Here is a 23,417-nt window from a genome sequence, read left to right on the forward strand (position 1 = left end):
CATAGGATTAGAATTCAGAATGAGCTTGACAAATTGGAGAAATGGTGTGAAATCAACAAGATGAAATTCAATAAAGACAAATGCAAAGTACTTCACATACGAAGGAAAAAGTCAAATGCACAACTACAAAGTGGGGAATAACTGACTAGTGGTAGTAATGCTGAAAATGATTTAGGGGTCACAGTAGATCACAAGCTGAATATGAGTCAACAATGTGGTGCAGTTGTGAAAAAGGCTAATATCACTCTGGAGTATTAACAGGAGTGTTGTATGTAAGACACGGGAGATAACTGTCCTGCGCTACTTGTCACTGGTGAGACCTCAGCTGGAGTACTGTGTTCCATTCTGGGTGCCACATTTTAGGAATGATGTGGACAAAGTGAAGAGAATCCAGAGGAGAGCAATAAAAATGTTAAAAGTTTTAGAAAACCTGACCTATGAGGAAAGGTTAAAAAACAAAAACAAACTGGGCATGTTTACTCTTAAGAAGAGAATACTGTCGGGGAGACCTGATAATAGTCTTCAAATACGCTAAGGACTGTAACGAAGATGACAATGATCAATTGTTCTCCATGCCCACTGAAGGCAGGACAAGAAGTAATGGGCTTAAAGGTCCACTTTTTAATACAACAGTATGAATAACAGAGTCACTAATCATGGCTATAGTTAAGAGACAGTCTTTAATTTCACTGAGAGAGACAAGACAGGGTAATCTGCCACTGGACCAAGCCTGGTGAAAGAGACAAGCTTTAAAGCTTACATGAAGCTTGTCTCTCTCACCAACAGAAGTTGGTCCAATAAAAGATATTTCCTCACCCATTTTGCGTGTCAAAAAATATAAATTGAAATTTTTCTTGAAAGGGAGACACAGACATTATTGTGTTACAGTTCACTGTATGCTATATCAAGCCTTCCTAATGCTAATAATTGATTGTTGGAGTGTTCCTACAGGTTTAGAAAGCATCGTCTAGTGGCCTGAGCTGAAAGGCAGGGCTAAGTCCTGGAGCCGCTATGAAGAATGGACTGCCTCTGAATTCCATATGTGGTGGGCATTAATCCATGCAGCAACCGGAAAACTATGGGGTGGGAGGGACTAGGATGAATTTTTCCATCTAGCAGCCAGAAGGGGGGAGGAGAGGGGCCTTCATATTTATCAGGTATCTGCTAAGAGAAGCTATAAAAGATGAAGCTCCTGAGCAGGATCCAGGGAGAAAACATCTACCCTCCCTTTTCCTTTGTGGTCAGACTGGAGGGAAAAAAAAAAGTGATACTATTCTACCAGTCTTTGGCTACAACCCAGACTCTGCCAACGTTGATGCCGCCCATAGTAGACTGTGCAGTTCTTTATTTAATTAAGCACTGGAACAAACTGCCTACAGAGTTTGTGTTATCTCTGTCATTGGAGGTTTTTATGAACAGGTTAGACAAACACCTGGCAGGAATGGTCTAGTTCTTACGCAGTCTTGCCCTGAGTGCAGGGACTGGACTAGATGACCTATTGAGGTCCCGTCCAGCCCTATGCTTTTATGATTCTATAATATTATTGTCACTCTACTTCCCAGCATGATTTGAGAAGCAGTAAAATAGTCAGCATGTTGATATTATATTATTTGAATTAGGGTTCAGAGTCAATCCTCCAAAGCTACTGTGTTTCAACCTGCCTGTAGACTCAGGTACACTGATTTACATCTGGCTTATATGTTGAAGGAGATCTTTGCAGTGTAAGGGCCTAAAGGTTTAATAATTTTTTTTAAATGAAAGCTTAAACTCTGGAGCACTAAATACAACAGCAAGGATAGAGAACTGACTGTTGCTAACAGGAATTATTTGACCCCCACACTGCACACATATTCAGGTTATATATGGAGTTTGACATGGAATTTCTTTGCTTTTGTTGTGCCAAGCTAAAGGCTGGGTTCTGCCCACTTCACTTTGCTGAGCATCTCAGTACTGTAACAGTCAACCTAGTAAGTCACTAAAATTTACTTTCTCCTCAATTCTCGATGATGTAACTGATATAAAATTTCCCGTAAGATTTCGTTAGTTTAAAAAATGTACGATTGTTCAGACTGTTGGCAAGACTGTGCAAAATACTGTGTGCTTGGCGATAGGAGGGATTCTAATGGCCCTGTATGCCACTGTCCACTACACAAAGGCAATACAAGCTCTCCACCTGGCTGAGGAAGAATTTCCTCAGTCCAGGCATTGTGTAGGACAGCAAGTCCCATTCTGGTGGGAGTGCTAAGAGTGAGAGGTGCATACTAGGACTGGAAGGGAACGAGGCCATAGCGCAAACCACTACGGCCACTTTGGGCATCTCCATGTTGTAGAGATGCCTATAGGCAGCCCAGGCAGCTTGCCATAATTTAGAGTAGCTCCCAGAATGTATACATTATATTAAGGAGGTACTAATAGTGTTTCTTGAGATGGACATATAGGTAGGTGCCAGACATGCTTCCTTATGCTGCTGTGCAAACGAATCTCAACCCAGACTTGTATTATACCTCCTATGGCCCAATACAACCCATATTTGAGTAAATGAGTCTTTCCATTGACTTCAGTGGGTGCTGAATTGTGCCCTTAGTTCCATCCTGGGCTTCCTTTGAGGAGGAGCCTCCATTCCTGCCAAACCATATGATGGCTTTGCCATCAGAACAAATGGGGACCAGAATGAGATGATCCATTTCATTTGTCTTTCTAAGGCACAGACTCCATCCAGATTAAAACTCATTCCATGGCTGCACAACCAGTGGAGGCTTTGTGATTTTTTGCAACAGCTGAAACGATCAGATAAATATGCTAATTAATGTTCCTTAATTAACTAAATAATTAATTAATTAATGTAGTCCTGTTGCACAAGAGAAGTTTTTTACCTCAGCTACCTCATTAGACTAACTCACTACAGTCAGACTTCTTGGAGCCAGTCTGCAGACTGTCCTCAAACTCCAATTGTAAACATCCAGAGCATTATTTTATGAAACCTTTGACTGAAAAAATATAAGCATAAAAGGAGTCCAGGCCAAGGCTAACCAGATTAATATTTCTGTGTTGATTTGTAACATCAAGAATTTAACTTGCAATACTTTTAGAGGCAGATGTAACTAAAGATCTTTTAGACTGCTTTCTCTTTTTCACTTAACTGAACTGAAGTTTCTTATATTGTGCTACGAGTGGCAAGTATTTTCCTCTCCCTTTTAAAATTAAATTTAGCTTTCAATTAAGAGCTGGCCTTCCTGACAGATACTGTGTTTTAGTTTCAGGTCCAGTTTGTTCTTCCTATCGCTTCCAACAATTTTCATAAAAACATAAATCACAGTTGCACAAACACAAGAACATTAACAAGCTATCGTGCATCTTTTAACAATCAGTTTCCCTTTCGTTAACATAAGAAATATTATACAACCCAAGTGAACTAACAGGACTGCAAAAAAGATCTCTGTTATAGTGAAGAAGGCAATAAAAAAGCAGGGAAGACAGGAATCAAGTGAAGGGATACTATTCTTATCAACTCTGTTAAGTTTCAAACACTGAATTTCAGACCCTTGACTCTATTTGTGTTACTTTCTGTATATGCACCCATGAGTGCACTTTTGGCCCAAAAGAGCTGTTGAAGGATTTCCCTCTGCCCTGAACAGAATCTGTGAACTATATGTCAGAGGCTAAGATTTTCAAAGAGCCCAAGGGCATGAATACAATAAAAAAAAAATAATTATAATGATAAAAAAATTCTATTAACAAGTCTTATTACAGCTTTTCAAATTATAATGGATGTGTGTTTTGGGAAAACTACATTACCCTACTGGCAGTAAATCAGATCCACCCCCTCTAACTGTAGCTTTTGTAAGTCAGTATACAAAGCATGTGCCAGTGTATATATACATTGAATAATATGCCTACATGCTTATACTGTGGTTATATGTAGAAACACATTATGAGCCACTGTAAAATATAATCAGAATTTTATTTTAAATTAGAAAGAAAAAAAAGAAATATCCAATTATCCATATCCATGCATACTTACTATTTAGTTGAGTCCGATAGCTGATACTCCCGTCTTCTGTCATAACACTCTTGGATCCCAGGGTCATTCCATAAACTCTTTATTGCGTCTACGTAGGGATTCTCAAATGCTGATACCTTCTCTATATCAACTTCTCGAACTAACTGGGCATGGGCCTAATTCAAAACAAACAAAACAATAAATTTCACCCTCTTTTCTGTGTTTGCAGATACCTCATACACAGTGTATGTAAAAAAGCTGTAAAAATTACAATTACAAATTGGCTATTTCAGTATTTTATGTATATTTGTGTGAAATTTCACAAATCCACTTTGTTTGGATTGGAGAGATTCTGGATATACTTCCTTACTAGATGAATACATATCCAAATATTTCAAGGGGAAAAAATAGGTTGGAGGAAAGGATCTTGGGAGCTGGGGAAGGAGCCACAGCAGTTGGGAGAGATGGTGTCACATGGGGTGTGAAGGACTGCAGGAGAGGGCCACAGTAGCTGAAAGGGGTCCCAGGGAATGGAAAGGGAGAGACGTTTTTATCCACATAGAGATTTCTGTACATTTTATATGGATCAACATATCATGATGTTTCATGCGGCTAGAAACAGGCGAAAAGACATCTAGTAAGCAGTTGAACCCATGCTCCCTGGACAATGTGTACAGTGATGTGTCTGTGCCAGATGAAGTAATCCATATTCATAGGAAGATGAGCACTTTACAAATATCTGCATTCAGACAAATGAATTTGGAAGAAATGTTGAACTGGTGGCTGGTACTTCAGAGTAAATGGTGAATGAGTGGGTGTAGATAACTGTGGTGCGTTAGCTGAGGGAGAATGGATGTATCCACATTAGGAAAAAAAAGTGGTTACTGATATTGTTTTTTAGCCAAGTGTTAGCTAACACTTGGTAACATGCAATAAAATCCTAGTGTGGACAAGGCAGTTATTGTTTTAACAGAGATTATCAGATCAAGGTAAACATTATTAAACCCTGGTAACCTATGGTAAAATGATCAATGTCTTGTCCACGCTAGGATTTAAACACCTGTTAGCAAGCACATGGTAAAAATCCAAACATCTTTTTTCCTAACGAAGACAAGGTTTACGGGATTGTCTAGACAAAAACTGGAACTGGAAAAACTAAATCCATTGTAATTCAGACCTTTATTTATTCTGACACAAGCCTCTGGGTGGGCAGTTTTACTGCAGAATAAGGGTGTCCTATCTCAATGTAACATAAGTCAATAAACAGCTAAAATTGCACACTGATATATATTTAGTAATCCAATTTTCAAAGCAAGTTTCTATTTGCACTTTTATCTTACAGTTTTCCCAGGTGCAGTTTTCCCTTGCTGTATATAAAACTAAAATTAAAAAAAAAACAATAGCCAGTTTACAAACTCAGCAGATTTACACACTGAGGGGGAAAAAAGTACAATTGCCTTTTACCATTCAAAGAGATCCCCTAGAAAGGGGACCTTGATGCTACAGCAAAACCTGGCTAAAACAACCACTAAAGGAATAAGCAAAATTGGATGTCTAGAAATGGTCTCTAACTACAGGTCAAACAACATTATACTGTAAACTATGGAAATTCTTTAAAGCACCCTCTTAAGATAGGGAGTTGCCTACTGGAAGTGGTCTTTAAGGTAGATGTCAATATCTTAAACATGTTTGCAAGGAACTACAAGAAAAACATAGCAGATTGATTTGTAAGTTATGACCAACAAAAGGTTCTGTACTTTAGAAATTAAAAGATTAGCTCCAGGAATCAGGACAAGCTAAAACATAAGACACAAGTAATTCTGTTCCCATGTCTACTTTATATTCCAGGCATGAAGATGTGTCGCTATCCCTTATTTAAATATCCCAGTTAGCTGAGTATATTGTGACAGGATTATTTCTATAGTTTTCTGAAATGTATCTCTGCTTTTCCACACATTTAACTTAGAACTCCTAGGAGAAAGAAAATAATGCTTACTTCATGCTTGGCAACTATGTACATCTGTTCAAGCAGAAAACACAGACTCTGAGTTCAGTCAGGAAAACAAAATATTTAATTAATTAAAATAAAATATTTTTTTCAATTTGTTTTGTGTTAAAGTAATATCTAAAATGTGGGCCCAGTGCAGCCAGCAAAAAATAAAGATAGTCAGTTACACAGTACCCTGAGTACAAAGTTGCTCTTAAAACAGCGATTTTACAGTCTGTTTTACTATCCATGAGGCTGAAGGAAGGAGAGAGAATGTGTTATTCTAAGTGCAAAAGGCAACCATATGGTGGAAGAAAAAAATTCAAAACATCTACAAGGAGAGACTATACCATGGTGTTTCAGCTCGTATTTAATACATAAAATATTCACTTATTCACATTAAAAAAATCAGCTTAATATAGAACAAGTTATTTACAGTTTTTTCAATTAACAATATATGTTTTGAGAATATTACAGGGTGTATATACCATTAAACTAATAATGGTGTTTGTCATTATATAGCAATAAAATCATGGCAAAACATGCAATATTGTATATTATCAGGATCCATGAGCTGCAAGCTCCTAGGAGTATTTTCTGGCACAATGTGTCCATCTTTCCCCACAATAGGCGTTTGGCACAAATTAAAGAGGGCTTTTAAATACAGCCAATAAATAACAAGAGACAGCATTCTACTAAATATGTACCATAGCTCTTGTGAAACAGTACAGACACATTTTTAGAACAAATCCTTTACCAGTCCAACTGTGTGTGAAGCACTGGCAAGGGCTGTCAGATAAGCTAGTCAGAAACAGTGCAACAGAGCATATGTAAAAAGGATCCTCAGTATATCAGCCAGTAATTGGACCCTCTACCACCACTATATCTGGCAGCTAGTGACAGTGAATACACTCTTATTAGCTACTGAAGTGGTGGTTCTGCCAAAGCCTTGGGACACCTACTGATTGTCTAGGTATGACTTTGCTAAATACTGTAGGTTTTTCTTTACCAGAAATATTACTCAAGGCAAAGCAGCCTTTTAAAACATCAAAGTCATTTCTTCTAGCTAAAAGAAGGGAGTTACTCTTGTGTTTCTTTGTTCTAAAACCTCAGTTTCCACTTTCTTTACCCTAAGCTGACACATACAGCAGTAATGAGTTTCAGCTTTGAAAGATGCTGAGTTTTAGGAGAATATTGTTTTCCAACTACTATCCTTAAGCATTAGCTAACATTTGAAAGACATTAATAGTGACATTTTGATGATTCAGTCCACTGAAAAGCATAGGGTCAGAATAATTTTATTTGAAAGGGGAAAGGACAAATGTAACAGTGGCATAAAATAAACTGCAAGACTCCTTTTCATTTCCCAGCAAATCCACACACAATACTGTTCTGTACAGGCAGTCTAGCTGAAAGGATAAATTATTAACCACACTGCTTTTAGATAGTTCCACTTAAATTTAGGGTTTCCAGCTGTCATTTTTAGTCAATAGTAAAATATTAGGAAACAATGTTTGCTGCTTTCCCCATCACCTCAGGAAGTGTCTTTTGTTTACATTTAGGATTATTAGAATGTAACTGTTTAGTTCCGCTGTATCTGGGCCTGATTGTGCAACTCCTGTCTACGCTGAATAATCTGAGTTCACAGGAGTAGTCCCATAGATTTCATGATTCATGTGCTACTTAATGAGCCGCAAGGGTTTTTTCCACCAAAATCCTCCTCAAGATATCACTGACATTGTATCTGCACATATTCCAATAACAGAATCATAGAAGTGTAGGACTGGAAGGAATCTCAATAGGTCATCTAGACCAGTCCCCTGCACTCATGGCAAGACTAAGTAATAACTAGACCATTCCTGACAGGTATTGTCTAATCTGTTCTTAAAAACCTCCAATGATAGAGATTGCACAACCTCCCTAGACATTTTGTTCTAGAACTTAACTACCTTGACTGGAAGTTTTTCCTAATTTCCAACCTAAACTGTCCTTGCTGCAATTTAAGCCCATTGCTTCTTCTCCTATCCTCAGAGGACAAGGAGTACAATTTTTCACCCTCCTCGTTGTAACAACCTTTTATATATTTGTAAACTATTATCATGTTCCCCCTCAGTCTTCTCTTCTCCAGACTAAACAAACCCAGTTTTTACAATCTTTCCTGATAGGTCAGAGTTTCTAGACCTTTTATCATTTTTTGTTGCTCTCCTCTGGACTTTCTCCAATTTGCCACATCTTTCCTGAAATGTGTTACCCAGAACTGGACACAATACTCCAGTTGAAGCATTATGAACATGGAGTAGAGTGGAAAAATTACTTCTTAGAACTTGCTTACAACTCTCTTGCTGATATATCCCAGAATGATGTTTGATTTTTTATATATCCCAGAATGATGTTTGATTTTTTCCCGCAACAGTGTTACACTGTTGACTCATATTTAGCTTGTGATCCACTATAATCCCCAAATCCCTTTCTGCAGTACTCTTTCCTAGGAAGTCATTGCCCATTTTGTATGTATGCAGTTGATTGTTCCTTCCTAAGTGAAGTACTTTGCATTTGTCCTTATTGAATTTCATCTTATTTACTTCAGACCATTTCTCCTGTTTGTCCAGATCATTTTGAATTCTAATCCAAAGCCATTTTTCAAACCCTCCCAGCTTGGTATCACCCGCAAACTTTATAAGTGTACTCTCTATGCTATTATTTAAATCACTGATGAAGATATTGAACAGAAGTGGACCCCGGACCAATCCATGTGGGATCCCACTCGACATGCCCTTCCAGCTTGACTGTGAAGTACTAATAGCTACTCTCTGGGAATGGTTTTCCAATCAGTTATGCACCCATCTGATGGTAGCTCCATCTAGGTTGTATTTCCCTAGTTTGTTTATGAGATGATCATGCAAGACAGTATCAAAAGCCTTACTAAAGTCAAGATATACCGCATCTATCACTTCCCCCATCCACAAGGCTTGCTACCCTGTCAAAGACAGCCATTAGGTTGGGTTGACATGATTTGTTCTTGACAAATCCACGCTGACAGTTACTTATCAGCTTATCATCATCTAGGTGTTTGCAAACTGATTGCTTGATTATTTGCTCCATTATCTTTCCGGGTACTGAAGTTAAGCTGACTGGTCTGTAATTCTGCAGGTTGTCTTAATTTCCCTTTTTATAGATTGGAACTATATTTGCCCTCTTCCAGGCCTCTGGAATTTTTTCCATCTTCCATGAGTTTTCAAAGATAATCATTAATGGCTCAGATCTCCCCTCAGTCAGCTCCTTGAGTATTCTGGGATGTATTTCATCAGGCCCTGCCAATGTGACAACATCTAACTCGTCTAAGTAATTTTTAACTTGTTCTTTCCCTATTTTAGCCTCAGATCTACCTCATTCTCACTAGCGTTCACTGTGTTAGACATGCAATCACCACTAACCTTTTTGGTGAAAAATGAAGCAAAAAAGGCAACTTTGCCTCTGTTTATTAGCCAATTAATAAACAGACATACCTGGAGGTTAGGCAGGGAAAAAACCCAACAGAAATGATAAAGGACAATATTTATTAAAAAGCACAGTCAACCTAAGTTTTCCTTCACTGATACATGCTTGTTCATATATAGTCACTGCAACTGATAGTGATAGTTTCATGAATCACTGCATAACGATAAAAGGAATTATTATATTGAAAGATTAGAATAGCTGCTCCCTGGTGAGTCTTTATCCATTGACACTCACAGATGCAGGTGACAGTTACACTATAAACTTTTGCCAGAATATTGTTTATTTAATATTTGTTTCTACTTTGTTCAGGGAAAAAGGACTTTGTGTACATTTTTTCTAAACAAATAAGATTACACCAAAAAAAAAAAAAAAAATCTGACTCGTATCTTCAATTTCTCATCAAAACAGAAACAACCTTACAAGGCACTGAATGCTGGCTAACCCATTGGGCCAAAGAGACAACAGAAGGTATATTCAGTTTCTGAATTCTCTATTGTACTTGAACAAAAGACTTGTTTAATAAAATTAAGATTAATGTATCTCAAAATAATAAGAGAGGCAAATGCCTCTGCTGCACTATTCAAAAGGTATGGTTCTGAGTTTTCATTGGCAATATCATCACTGAAATAAAAAATGTATTTCCTCACTATAAGATGCTCAGAAATATCTACATTAAGAATAGTGCATAATTACTGCAAGGGAATTACTATAGCTATTCATTAAAGACTTGAAATCAGCAAAGCACCAAACCACATGTTTAGCACATGCTTATGCTTAGATTCTTTGCTGAATAGGGACGGATTTAAACATCTTCTTAAGTAATCTGCTGAAGCAGGCCCAAGTCTTGCTTTGACTGCTCACTGAAAGTTTTGCTGTTGACTTGAACAGGAGGCCTTAAACAAGAATTTCCATTTCAGTTTACAGTATTTATTCGTTTTGAACCACATTGTTACGTTAAGTTTTACAGAGAAATTCTTTACACTTTTTATTGATGTTGTTCCTGTAATACTTTTATGTTTTATGTGAAAACTGTTTGATCTAAATTGTGATATATGCCAGTAAATGGTACCCACCAGAAAACTCACTAATGATTTGTAAGTTAAATTTCTCTTTTTCTGAAGTGAACACTCCTTCTGATTGTGAATTTTTCTCTTGGTTTTGCTTGGATGGACTCATGACAGCTTTTATTCTTCTGACATTCAACCCTTCAATGCATTTGTTTCTTTTGAAAAGAAATCTCTCTTTCTCACCTAGATATCTATAGTTTTTATAAACCTCAGCTATTTTTTCTGGTCCCACTATTATATTGTACTTTGCAGTATTTTACAAATTTCTTCCTTTAACTATTTGCCAATTAATCCTTTTTCTTGGCTTCTGATTTCTGGGTTATAGAGATATCAGTGGGCCTGATTCTTCTCTCATTTAAATTAGAAGAAACCCCATTGAAGTCAAATGAGTTGCAGTGACATACATTTGATGCAAATGGGGAATCAAGCCAGATGTCTGTTCACATTGGTTCTAATTATTTGCTTTACCTCTCTCACATTGTTAAAATGGGAAAATCGGTAATGTTGCTTTTGGTACTACCACCTAAATTATTTATAGGCAAAAGCTGATGACCCAGCATTAATCACTGAAGTTTCTGCAATATCAACTTTATCTAGACTTTTAAAAGAAGTCCTCATTACAGTGGAGAAGCCTCTTATGCCAAGAGTGCTGATATAATGTGGAGAGAAAAAGAAAAGGCCAGTGAGAGATGAAAAGAAGCAGAAAAGGAAGTAGGAGACAAATGCCACAAGATAGCTTGGAGCTACTTCTTTTTTTAAATCCTTGAAAGACAATATGAATTAATTTCACCAATTTGTACCTGCAATCATAACTTCAACTTTTATCTGGGATTGTATCACAATAGCTAGACACAGAAAAGACGCTCATAGCATACACTTTAATAGTTATATTATCAGCTCTATTAACATAGCCCTTCTTAAAAATAAATCCCTTTCAGTTACGTATCAAAGGAACATCATGACAAACTACTTGCTGGATATCTGGCAGATTTCCCCTCAAGTGGACCCTACTGAATAACAGACCAGTCCACATTGATGGAGGGGAAGGGGGGAAATAGGGATGGTAAGGGTTTAGATTAGAATTTAATGTCAACATTTTGACAAACACATTTTGCAATTACCTTGCTAGTCTCTTCAAAGGCTCCAATTCCACTCTCCACACACACATTATTGCAAAGATTAACTTGGAACTGATTCTTCTGATGTCATTCAGGGTTGAGCAGAGTAAAGAAATGATCCTTTTCTGTAATGACTAGCTCATCCCTTGTGAATACATATCAGAAATTTAATTTAATCAGTAAAATTAAATATGAACACACACGAGTTCCAGGAAGTAAAACTGTCCACATTCTCCTTCATGGAATGTTAGACATTTCCTATATGGAGTGGAGTGTTGATTCCTTTGTTTATTTGGGGAGAGAGAGACTAGCGGAAGATGCAAATATAGTAGTGCAATTTAGGTACTGTTTAAAAGTAAATAGCTCTAGGAATCCAAAGCTAACACATACAGTCTATTACTACTACTGCCAACCACACTACAGGGCAACAAAAGGGTCTAATCATTTTGTCACTTACTGTCCAGCTTTCATATTTTCCATATACCAACTCCTGGTTGCCTGGCTATCTCTGTTAAGCTGTTGCCTAACAAATAAAAGCAATATATATTTATCAACATGCACATTACAATTATTTTTGTCAGAGTATTTGGTTTTAATTAAAAAACCTGAAAAATTATTTTTATATATTATTAATTTGCTTAAAAAAAAATCCATCAAAAACAACATGGAATTCATGCACCACAGTGAGACGTTTAATTTTCTCTTTTCCCATTATCTGAAAAACAATGAACAGCCTTCAAGCTTCTCCAAATATACACCTCTAGCAATGACACTGCACAAAAGAAGTCAGGCTGTCAAAACAAAACAAAAAAATGGAAAAAAAAGAAAGAGAGGACTGTATCTTTTCATAAACACTTTCCCAGAAGGCTCAGGACGTTAGACCTGCTTACTCCCAAGTATATCTGTGGAGCAGGCGATCACAGAAATACTGTCAAGATCTTTAGTGTCTCCTCCGCTAGTTCTATTGTTAGATTTTGGATGTCCACCCTGACATAACTCATAATGGTGCTGGTTTCAATCTGCCTGCCAAAAAAAAAAAATATCTATCTGATATAGTGGAAACTATTCTATACATATTTCATTACTGTGAAAGCACAGTATCTGATCTGCCTATTTCTCAAGCTGTAAGAATGTGGAAATGGCATATACTACACAATCACATACTTTATACATTACATGTGAGCATGCACACAGATTCACTCTCTCACTTGCTCTCTTTCAGGGATTGCAAAAAACTGTTGGTCTGAATCAGAGGCAGGCCCAAAACAAAAGCCTCAGATTAAGGAAGTTTATCTGTGCTTACCTGAAAATTTTCTTTCTTGGAGTAATAAGAACCACAGACCAATTACAGTAGGTACTTTGGTCCGTTTGCCTTTTGGGAACAGAACGAAACCTGTCATCACCGGCAACATGGGATTTCCCTGCACCTTTAAGTTTCCTCCAGTTAAGACAACTTCCACAGACAGAATAATTCAATTCTACTTTCCTAAATTATGGATTTTGTTAACTATATTTCCAGGAAAAGCAAAACAATTTTGTCCTCTTGCATAACATGGGAAATTCTCCCTAACAAAACAAACCCAAACTTTCGGATATCAATTTCATCTCTATTCTGGATAATCTGGTGGGCCAGATCGGTGAAGCTTATTACTCAAAGAAAGAAAATGTTCATAAAAGCACAGATACATTTTCCACTTCATTGTGCTGAAGTTCACAGATTGTTTACAATGGGATTTTCATAGCAGTTTGCCTTGGTGGCAAGTAGGACCATCCTTTAAATATGGACATCTAAAATGAGGCATAGCATCAAAGAAATGTAGGACTGGAAAGGACCTCAATAGGTCATTTAGTCCAGTCCCATGCGCTGATGCAGGACTAAGTATTATCTAGACCATCCCTGGCTGGTCTTTGTCTAACCTGTTCTGGAAAACCTCCAATGACAGAGATTCCACAGTCTCCCTAGGTAATTTGTTCCAGTGCTTACCTACCCTTACAGTTAGGAATTTTTTCCTCATGTCTAACCTAAATCTCCCTTGTTGAAATATAAGCCCATTACTTCTTGGCCTGTCCTCCATGGACAAGGAGAACAATTTCTCACCCTCCCTTTCATAACAACCTTTTACATACTTGAAGACTGTGACAGCCCGCCTTCTTTTTTCCAGACTGACCCTACCCAACATTTTAAAACTTTTCCTCATATGCCATGTTTTCTAGACCTTTACTCATTTTTGTTGCTCTCATCTGGACTTTCTCCAGTTTGTCCACATCTTTCCTGAAGTGTGGTGCCCACAATGGAACACAGTACTACAGTTGAGGCCTTCTCAGGGCTGAATAAAATGGAAAAATTACCTCTCATGTCTTGCTTCCAACACTCCTACTAATATATCCCAGAATGATGTTTGCTTTTTTTGCAAAAGTATTACACTGTTGACTCATATTTAGTTCATCTTTAGTATATAATTACTCATATTTCATACATTACATATCCTCTATCTTTCACCGAGCACTAAGGTATGGCAAACGTCTCACAAAAAATGGCATTGACTAAAAACCGGATGACCAATATATAGAAATTTTGGGGAAATTATGTACTGAAAGCCATGTGGCTGCTTAACAGATCTCAGCACAGGATACATAATTTCTCTGTCCTGAGACTCAGTGCTCCAAAGGACTGGACATTAATGCTTAATAGAAAGAAAAATATTTCTTGAATTTACTTTGGGAATTAATGCTATGACAGGTGTGAGGACTATTGTCTGAATTGAAAGTACAATATTGGGTTTCAGCTGAGAAAGCTCCCAACTTCAACATTCATCTAATTGGAGATAATAGCTATTGGAAGGTCTACTTAAATGGATATGGAATGGAAATATGATAAAACATCCTGGGTTTGGATAGTTCTGTAAGAAGTAGAATGAAGTTCCACAGTTGTGCTCTATGACTTTATGGGACTGGATTAAGGGTTATTGCCCTAAGGAAGCATCAATGTTGGGATTGGACAAAACTTCTTTATCTTGAACAATAACATTATACTAAGGAGACTAGAACTTTTGCTTGTATATTCTTATACACCCACACTAAGGCCTTTCTGGAAGAATTCAAGGCTATATTTTACTTGTTTACATGTTAGTTTGCACTAGCTAGTAGAATACATTCTGTTTATGAGAATGACAATCACTTCATTCAAGTATCCATTTTGAATATTTCTGATCCCATATAGAAAATTGTTTTTTTGCAACAGCAGACCTCCTCTGTGAGTTAGAAACATTAAAAAGTTCAAAGCTAGGATAATCAGGCATGAGAACGATAGCCTAGTTATCCAGAAAAGCATAAAACAGTATCATTGTTACTCTCTCTTTCCTAACTTTTATATGGTCCTGGGAAACAGGGAGAAAACATGGAAAGGCACATGACAGAGATATCGGCCATCTTTTCAAGAGATCATTCACGATCTCATATCTCAGATATGGACCCCACATACCCACCCCAGATGGAAAGAACATACAGCTCTTTATTGCTTTTGCTACATCTACTATCCCCATCTGGCATCTGATATAAGGATCATTCTCCTAAGTTCACTGATGTGTGGATCTCTTCAAAAGAATTTGATTCTCTAATTAAGAGAGCTGAGATTACACAATAGGAACTTTACCTCTGCCAACAGATGTGACAGGATGAGAGTGGAGGGGATAACAGGAAGTAGTGGATAGGTACCACACAAATCCTGGATCAGTGAAGCATGTGTAGGAGATCAGCATTCCTAATAAGCTCCAATAAGATCTGGATTTTTGTTTCTATGACAGATCTTTCATTAAAATTCTTCTGAGATGAAACTGTGTACCTGATGGTATTCATCTTCATCCCAGGCCTATGACTGACTTCCCTGGCACCATACATCTGTGTTTATCAAGAAACCAAGATGCTCCAGAAACTGTAACATTCCGTGGGTGTGTTTCAGCTTTCTCTCTGTATAGAAGAGACCAGAAAAATCATCTGGGAAGAGATAATAGTGAATTTTTGTCTTCCTTTAATCCAGTATTAACATTACTGGGATCCTGGAAGAGACCTGGGAGCATCTGTCAGATCAAATGGTAAAGATCAAAGTTGGGAGGGGGAAAAAAAAAGATGCCATCCATATGCAATATGGATTTGTCTGTGGGATGGTAAAATGGGATTGTGAAGATAAGGAACATACTCAGATGTTTCAGATAGAGCCCTGCTCTGTCTGTTCCTGATTTTCTGAAGCTAGACATAGGATGTGTAATGATGTGTATTGCTTGAACTGTGGATGATGGATGAGATTGTTCATAGCCTGGCAACTTCTATGTGATGCTTAAGATTGGGAATAGGATAAAGCTATTAGACATGGGAGTGGGAGCTCCTTGCCCTGGAGCTGGCTATTCCAATCCTTCCTGGTTCCTTTCCTGCCAGGGAAGGAGGGCTGAGGTGATGCCCAGATTGGACTACGAAGTAAACTGCACTCTGAAAACACAGCCAGCTGAGTTCTCCAATGACACATTTGATAAGGGAGTAAAGCAGAAGACAATGATTTCCTGCCTGTTGCTTCTGACTTTTCTCAGCCTTGCTCACTCCCTGAAGCCTTCAGGAACACCAGGCATTGGTGTACCACAACATTACAGGGGCCTCATAATAGATAACAATTACAGGTGTAAAATAAAATAGATTGGACTATTGTAGTAATCCTTGAATATCACTGGCTGCATCCAGTTACTGCATTTTAAATCACATAGTTAAATTTCACATTTAAGGACTGAGTTTCCCTATACTACAAAAATCATCGTCTTGCCTTCTGGGGGGCAAGTAGGAGGGACTGAATGGGATAAAACCTCAGCAATTTAACACCTTTTAGGAAATGAAGCAGTGTCTTCTTTCCTGCCCTCTACCTATAAAATTACAAAACAGGCTCATGGATACAAGGAGATATAGTTGCCATCTTGACCTTTAATGAAAATGTTATAATCCTGTGTCTTTTGGATTTTCCTCTGTTTACAATTATAAATCAGAATTTAGTGAAATAAGAAATGTAATCTAAAATTTCTCTATGACCACTAAAGGAGGCCACAATGGGAAACTTCCAAGGTTCAACCTGTTGTTTTAATTTCTTGTACTCCCTTGTCTTTTTCCCAGGAGAAATTGTTTGGCTTTCAGACTGCCAGTTCAACATACAATCTGACCTGCTGGACAAAGGTGATATGTTACCTTATAATTCTCTATTGAAAAGGTTTCATATTTTTGACACTGAAGTATTGTCCTCAGTGGATAACAAGGACTTTAGGCTACTCTTAGTTAACATTTTTAGGCAGTTAGATCTGTCACAGCATTATGACTCTGTTTTCTACAGGCTTCTACATGATCCTTTAAATATGGTCAGGGGTAGGAAGGCAGAGCTGGTGGATGACACCATTGTCCACACACCATTCAGAGGGGTGCAACTGCAAAGATCTGTAATCTCTCCAGCACATCATTAAGGATCTACAACCTATCCTAGCAGATGATCCCTCACTTGCTCAAGCCGTGGGAGGCAGATCTATCCTTGCTTACAGACAGCCCCCCAATCTGAAGCAAATATTCACCAGCAACTGTACACCATACAAGAAGAACACTAACTCAGGAACATACCCCTGCAACAAACCCCGTTGCCAGCTCTGCCCACACATCGACTCTAGTGACACCATCACAGGTCCTAACCACATCAGCCACACCATAAGGAGCTCATTCACCTGCACATCTACTAATGTAATATATGCCATCATGTGCCAGCAATGCCCCTCTGCCATGTACATTGGCCAAACTGGACTGTCACTACGCAAAACAATAAATGGACACAAATCAGACATAAAAAATGGTAACATCCATAAACCAGTCAGAGAGCACTTCAATCTCCCAGGACACTCTGTAGCTGACTTGAAAGTTGCCATACTTCTACAAAAAAACTTCAAAAACAGACTTCAAAGAGAAACTGCAGAACTGGAACTTATCTGCAAACTCGACACAATTAAACTGGGTCTAAATAGGGACTTGGAATGGTTCTCTCATTACAAGAAGTAATTGTCACTGTTCACACATTCTCACCTCCTAATCAATGGTTGTAAATAGGCTTCTACTACTCTAACTGAATGGACTTTGCTTATACCTAACTTTCCCTTACCCTTAGATGTGTGTATATAAATATATATATATCCTCTCTGATTTCTATTCCTTACATCTGACAAAGTGGGTTATGCCTGCAGAAATTAAACTTGTTAGCACTTTAAAGTGCTACAGGACTCTCGTTGTTTTTACAGCTGTCTTTAATTCTAACTGCAAAAATACTATACTTCATGTTTGTACTGAGCCTGTGGTATGTTACCTCTGCAGTGGGTTATAAATTAGGCACTTTATATCTCCTATTTGCAATAAATGTAACACTACAGCTGAAACTTTTATACAGTGTCCCTGAAATTGTGTAGTTATTGAGTACTTTTCTGGCAGGTGCTGTAAAAATCTCTCACTTCCTCTGTGGTTGAAGATCTCTGTGACAGAGGCTCCTTCACATTCTGGGCAACACTTGGGAGAGTGCAGGGTTGGATAAATTAAACTGCTGACTTTCAGGTAGTTTCTTTATGGAACAGCCAAGGATTGTATCCTTTCCAGTTACACCAATGATTCACCTCCAACTCATTATTTCTGTTTTGCTGGTAGCCTGGACGTTCTTTTCTGCAACTACTCAAGATAATTCATATTTAAAAAAATAAAATAAAAAATTTAAATTAGTATTTCCTTCCTCTCCCCTAACTCATTTACTTTTGCTAGAAACCAAAAAGACATTTAGTGAAATCCCATTCTAATCTTGTTGGACAATTTCCTTAGGTCTTATTATTTGATTACAGAAATAATTGCATAGTATTTATGTAATTTTAACAGATTAGGTCTGATCTTGTTCCACTGACTGGGCATATCTTAGTCTGTCTCCTAAAACTCACTTACAGTTTATTTTTTTCAAAATAAAAAACTGATTTCAGGCAGCATAAGTAAAGAGAAAAAGGACACATTTTTGGGATCAAGACACTCTCTCTTTTTCTTTATAGGTAACCGGTTGGTGCCCAAGCCCAGCACAATATCTTCAGAACACTATTTTTTCATCAAACTATTATATTCTAACTCAGTGAACTACATGTTGTGCACCAACACACCATTCTGTTAGGATCCAAGTCCCAAATTCCGATATTTCCCAAGCCCTTCCCTGTAGGGGATTTTTTTAGGGGGTGAGGTGGGGTGGGGGATTCCAGGATTTTTGGTTCAAATGTATCTGCACCAGTGGTGCTCAACCTTATTACACAGGAGGGCCACATGAAGGTAAGAACAACCTTGTGTGGGCCAAACAGATTCTAACTATTTTAATAAGATGTAAAAAGTCACCTGTATTGATTTATATTTTAAGTTCAGCTTTGTTTCATATGCATTTAGACAGACAATATTTTACATAGGCTGTTTCTATTTACACACGTGTGTAAACTAAAATGATGTAAACATGATGACAAACACTAATGAATTAGCTTTTAGTATATTATGTTGAAGCAGGCTACAGGCCTTATGAAATGCTCTGTTGGGCCATGTATGGTCTGTGGGCTGTAGATTGGGCACCCCGATTTAAACAATCAAAATATTCTAGAGAAACAAACTAACTTCCAGGCTACCCCTTTGCTTTCATTGGTAATTGGACACATTCACTAATAAGAAAAATCTACAACCTCATTGAGCCCTTCCCAGCAAGTCTCAGATGCAAGTCCAAGGAATACAACCTCTTTCACTTACTTTCAGAGATAACACAAATCTGCAGTGGGAGAAGCTGACATTTTGTTTTTAGATCAACTTAAATTTACATGAGCAACTACACTACAGGGAAAGGAAGAAATCTCCTGTTGTAGCAATCTAATACTCAGAGATTATTGCGCAAGTATGAAAGATAAGTGGGGCAACAAACACATGCCATATATATTCTGTACATACTCATAATCATGTGTTTTAAAGATCCATTTTCAGTCTTGCTTTCTCCAACAGATATTCTTTTATGAGCATATACACATTTATGACAGTCAGATAAGCACAAGTATAGGCATATTCTTTTACTCAAGTTAGCTAAACAGTGGATATTTATAAGACAAATATGAAAGTACAGGACTCCCTTTTGCATTGCCCCAAAAATTCAAAAGGGCCATAAAGCAAGTAGGTCTCTCCAGTGGAGTCCCTGATTATGTAAATAAAGCCAGTGTATCATGCTCATATGGAACCCTCCCCCGAAGACTCCTGAATAGGGAATGAAAATAGAGAAGTGGGTGAAGCTGGAATGCCAATGAACTCTGGCTATATTCAGTTAGAATACCTAAAACAGCCTCACAGCTGCTATAAATGTCACCAGGGCTAGGCATGGGCATAGTTTGGAGGGATGGGGTGTTACCCAGACAGGTGTGGAATTCTCTCCCTCCCCCACAGCCCATCTGGCATGACTGGAGCTGCTGCCCCAACCCAATATAGAAGTCAAACTGGGGCTAGGGGCAGCATATAAACAGCCCCAGGGTAAGGGAGCCACAGCGGATTCCCTTGTGTCCCCTAGCTACACACAGAAGACTCTGGGCATAACTGAGAATCTAGATGATACGGACCATTCTTGTCCCCATTAAAAGCCAAAAGCAAATTGTGGGCCAATATAATGGGATCAGGTTAAAAACTCTTCAAATACTTTATACCAAAGTAGAATCTTGCATCTGCATCTGCCCAGAGGGCAAACTGGTGTGGAGGAAACTACTAATGATTGAAAAATGATCATCAACTGAACAATTATTTTTCTGCAGTTGTTCCACAGAAAGAAATTGGGCAAAATCACTGCAGTTTTTAACTAACCCTCCTCCAGTGCCTATAGTATGTGTACCTTAGAGGTGAGGAGCTTTGAGGCAGGGAGCATGTTTTACTCTAGGCCTATAAAGTACTGTGTAAACTTAGAAATATATAAATAGCTATTAACAATAACTGCTTTTCTGAGATGTTAGTATTACTTATCCCTTCCACATAGTTAAATTTTACACATTTTTATTTCAATCTGAACAAACACACCCAGCTCTCCATTCAGCGCAGAGCTTTTCAGTGAGAATTTAATTAACCACTATCATTATCAAATAGACTCCATTGCATTAACGGCCCAAGTGTTAATACAATCACAGCATACGAAAAGGTGATGTGTATGTATGTGCATGTGTTCAGTTGGGCCCAAATTCCATATCCCTGTGCAAAGCCTTAGTAACTATCTTGAACAAGGGATTTCTCTAAGGGCCAGGGTACAAAACCCCAGAACAGCAAACACCGCACACTCTTCCCACTGGTTATGGCCAGTGGATCCAGGCGAATCACAGACACACTGGCCATCCCCAATTGCCACTGTTGCCGACACACAGGAAATGCAATGGTTTCACTGCTTTCAGGGTCTTCCATGCCTTAGGCCTGGTCTACACTACAAAAATAAGTCAATCTAAGAGAGGTTGATTTACAGCCACCGCAGTAATTATTGCGGCAATTACCACAGTGGCTGATGTCCACACTGCCCTCCTTGCATTCGTGGAGTGCATCCTCACCAGGAGCATTTCCACTGACCTAACAGGAGCAGTGGGGGGAGCAGAGAGCCCAGTCACAGTTCCCTGTTGGGTGCCCCACAGGCTCCTGGTGGGTTGTCCCTCCCACACCCCATTCCCCACCAGGAGCCAGCACCAGGCTTCTCCCCTCCCCGTTCTCCGCTGGGAAAAGCCACCTGTTTCCATTCCCAGGGGGAAGTCACCCAGGCTTCTTGCCCCCAAGGAGTGGGGTCTAGCTGCCCCACCTTCTCCCCCTTCCTGCCTGCTCCGGGCAGGAGGCGGGCAGTCTTGTCAATTTCACCGCTGAGTGGTGAAATTGACAAGAATGACAACCCCACCGCTGATGTAAGGGAAGTGATGTCTACACTGGCACTGAGTTGCCCTAACTACGCAGACATAAGCCCTATACTTCTATGTTGACATAGCTGGGGAGGTACATCAGTGGGAGGAGCATTTCGGTGTGTGCACCTCCACTGTTTTGTCGACAAAAGCTGACTTTTGTCAACAAAACTCTCTAGTGTAGAGCAGCCCTTATACAGTGAAATTAAGTGAAAATGTAAGCCAGGGACAGAAAAAGAAATTGACAATAGATACAGAAAATCATTCTGACATCAGTATACCACTTCCTCTTCTAAACTGTACACATTTAATCTGATTCCTGCACCAGGCAGAATTTTAGGTTTCACAACTTCTCTAAGTTATGGCATGGTAGAGCCCAGATAAGTATTGTAGTATTCTTTTTTCATTTCCCAGATACAATCATCGTTTCACCTCTTTGTGGTTTTAAGTAATGTTTTGCTGTATTTCAAAGAAAGAGAGTGCCCTCTGCTGACTAAAGAATGGCTATGAGAAAGGAAGATGCTCAAAGTGATATTTCTAGAAATAAGTGTAAGGCTTGGGAGGGTGCTTTCCAAAAAATTAGATCATCCCAGTGGGAGTCTCGCTTTGCAAATATTGCATCAAACTGAAATTGTTGTGTTTGTGTCTTTCCCACTCAGACAGACTGCATTTTAAAACAATTGCATCATTCCATGGAAAGGGGTATCTGGAAAATAGCTTCAACCTTAATCTGGGCATGTAAAGATGGACATTATGCTATCACTGAAAACCTTCTCACCCAGTTCTTCCCGGCATTGTCCAATATCCCAGCCTATGTCTACACTAGAGAATTGCTGGGTCTGAAATAAGGGGTTAAATTTATCCCTGATGTAACTTTGTCCTGAGTGGAGTCATACCAGGCATTACTTTGGCCCAAGGTGTTAAATACAGCAGCCCTCACTTATTCCCTTCAAGCCAAAGCTAGAAACAGTTACACTGCTAATAATGGACAACTATTTGAAACTTTGTGGAAGGAATTGAAAAGGAAGGGAGAATGCTATGTTTGACACATGAGATCAAACAAACATGGCATCTTAAACAGAGTAGACACAAGCTGTTTGACTGCTGACTACTTACTATCTCTTAGGCCAAATTACTGAAGCCAGTGGGAGTTTTGTTTAAGTAAGGACTGAAGTAGGGTTGCTAGATTTGTCCCTTTGTAACTGCCAGGCTCATGAAACATGGAGCCAACTTTCATCAACAGCTAGAAAAATTTCCTAGAGTGGAGATGAGGAAAGAGAATCCTAAATAAACAACAATTTGAAAACACTGCTGTCTGCATAGCATGGTGTGTATAAAGCTGATTGTTACTCATGGCTTAGCTTAAAAGACACCACATTTCAAGGAAGAAAGAAAAACATTCATTCTGTTTACTATTTTATTTGATATTTACACCGATTGGTCTAATTAGGTTGCATGATGTTGATTTAGGAAGGGTTATCCATCTGCCAGAGTTTAAAACAGTGGCCCCCAAACTGTGGGGTGTGTCCCCCAGGGGGCACAGAGGAACATTTGGGTGGGAGGGGGGCACAATGGGATCCAGGCCAGCCCTCATGGGGGCGGGGAGGAAGCATCACCCAAGCCCTGCTCCAGCTCTTCTCTGGCCTCATCCCCGGCCCCATCTCCACCACCAGCAACAGTTACAGACACGGCCCCTCTCCTGGCTCCGGCCCCAGCTGTGACCACAGGTCTGCCTCTCACCCTGCTTGCAGCCACAGCTCTGCTTCTGGCTTTGGCTCCCGATTG

General features: G+C 38.8%; 1 protein-coding gene across 1 annotated transcript in view; it reads right to left on the reverse strand.

The window, feature by feature from the left end:
* Positions 1 to 23,417, reverse strand: part of LOC137167121 (guanine nucleotide-binding protein G(q) subunit alpha) — a 206,677-nt gene that overhangs the window by 67,086 nt on the left and 116,174 nt on the right. The window contains exon 3 of the mRNA XM_067569124.1: positions 4,022 to 4,176. Within this exon, the coding sequence (XP_067425225.1) occupies positions 4,022 to 4,176 (155 nt within the window). The remainder of the gene's footprint in view (positions 1 to 4,021; positions 4,177 to 23,417) is intronic.

The sequence above is a fragment of the Emydura macquarii genome, unplaced genomic scaffold (assembly GCF_026122565.2).
Source record: "Emydura macquarii macquarii isolate MOO-44397 ecotype Brisbane River unplaced genomic scaffold, CSIRO-AGI_Emac_v2 contig_2897, whole genome shotgun sequence".
NCBI classification, from domain to species: Eukaryota; Metazoa; Chordata; order Testudines; family Chelidae; genus Emydura; species Emydura macquarii.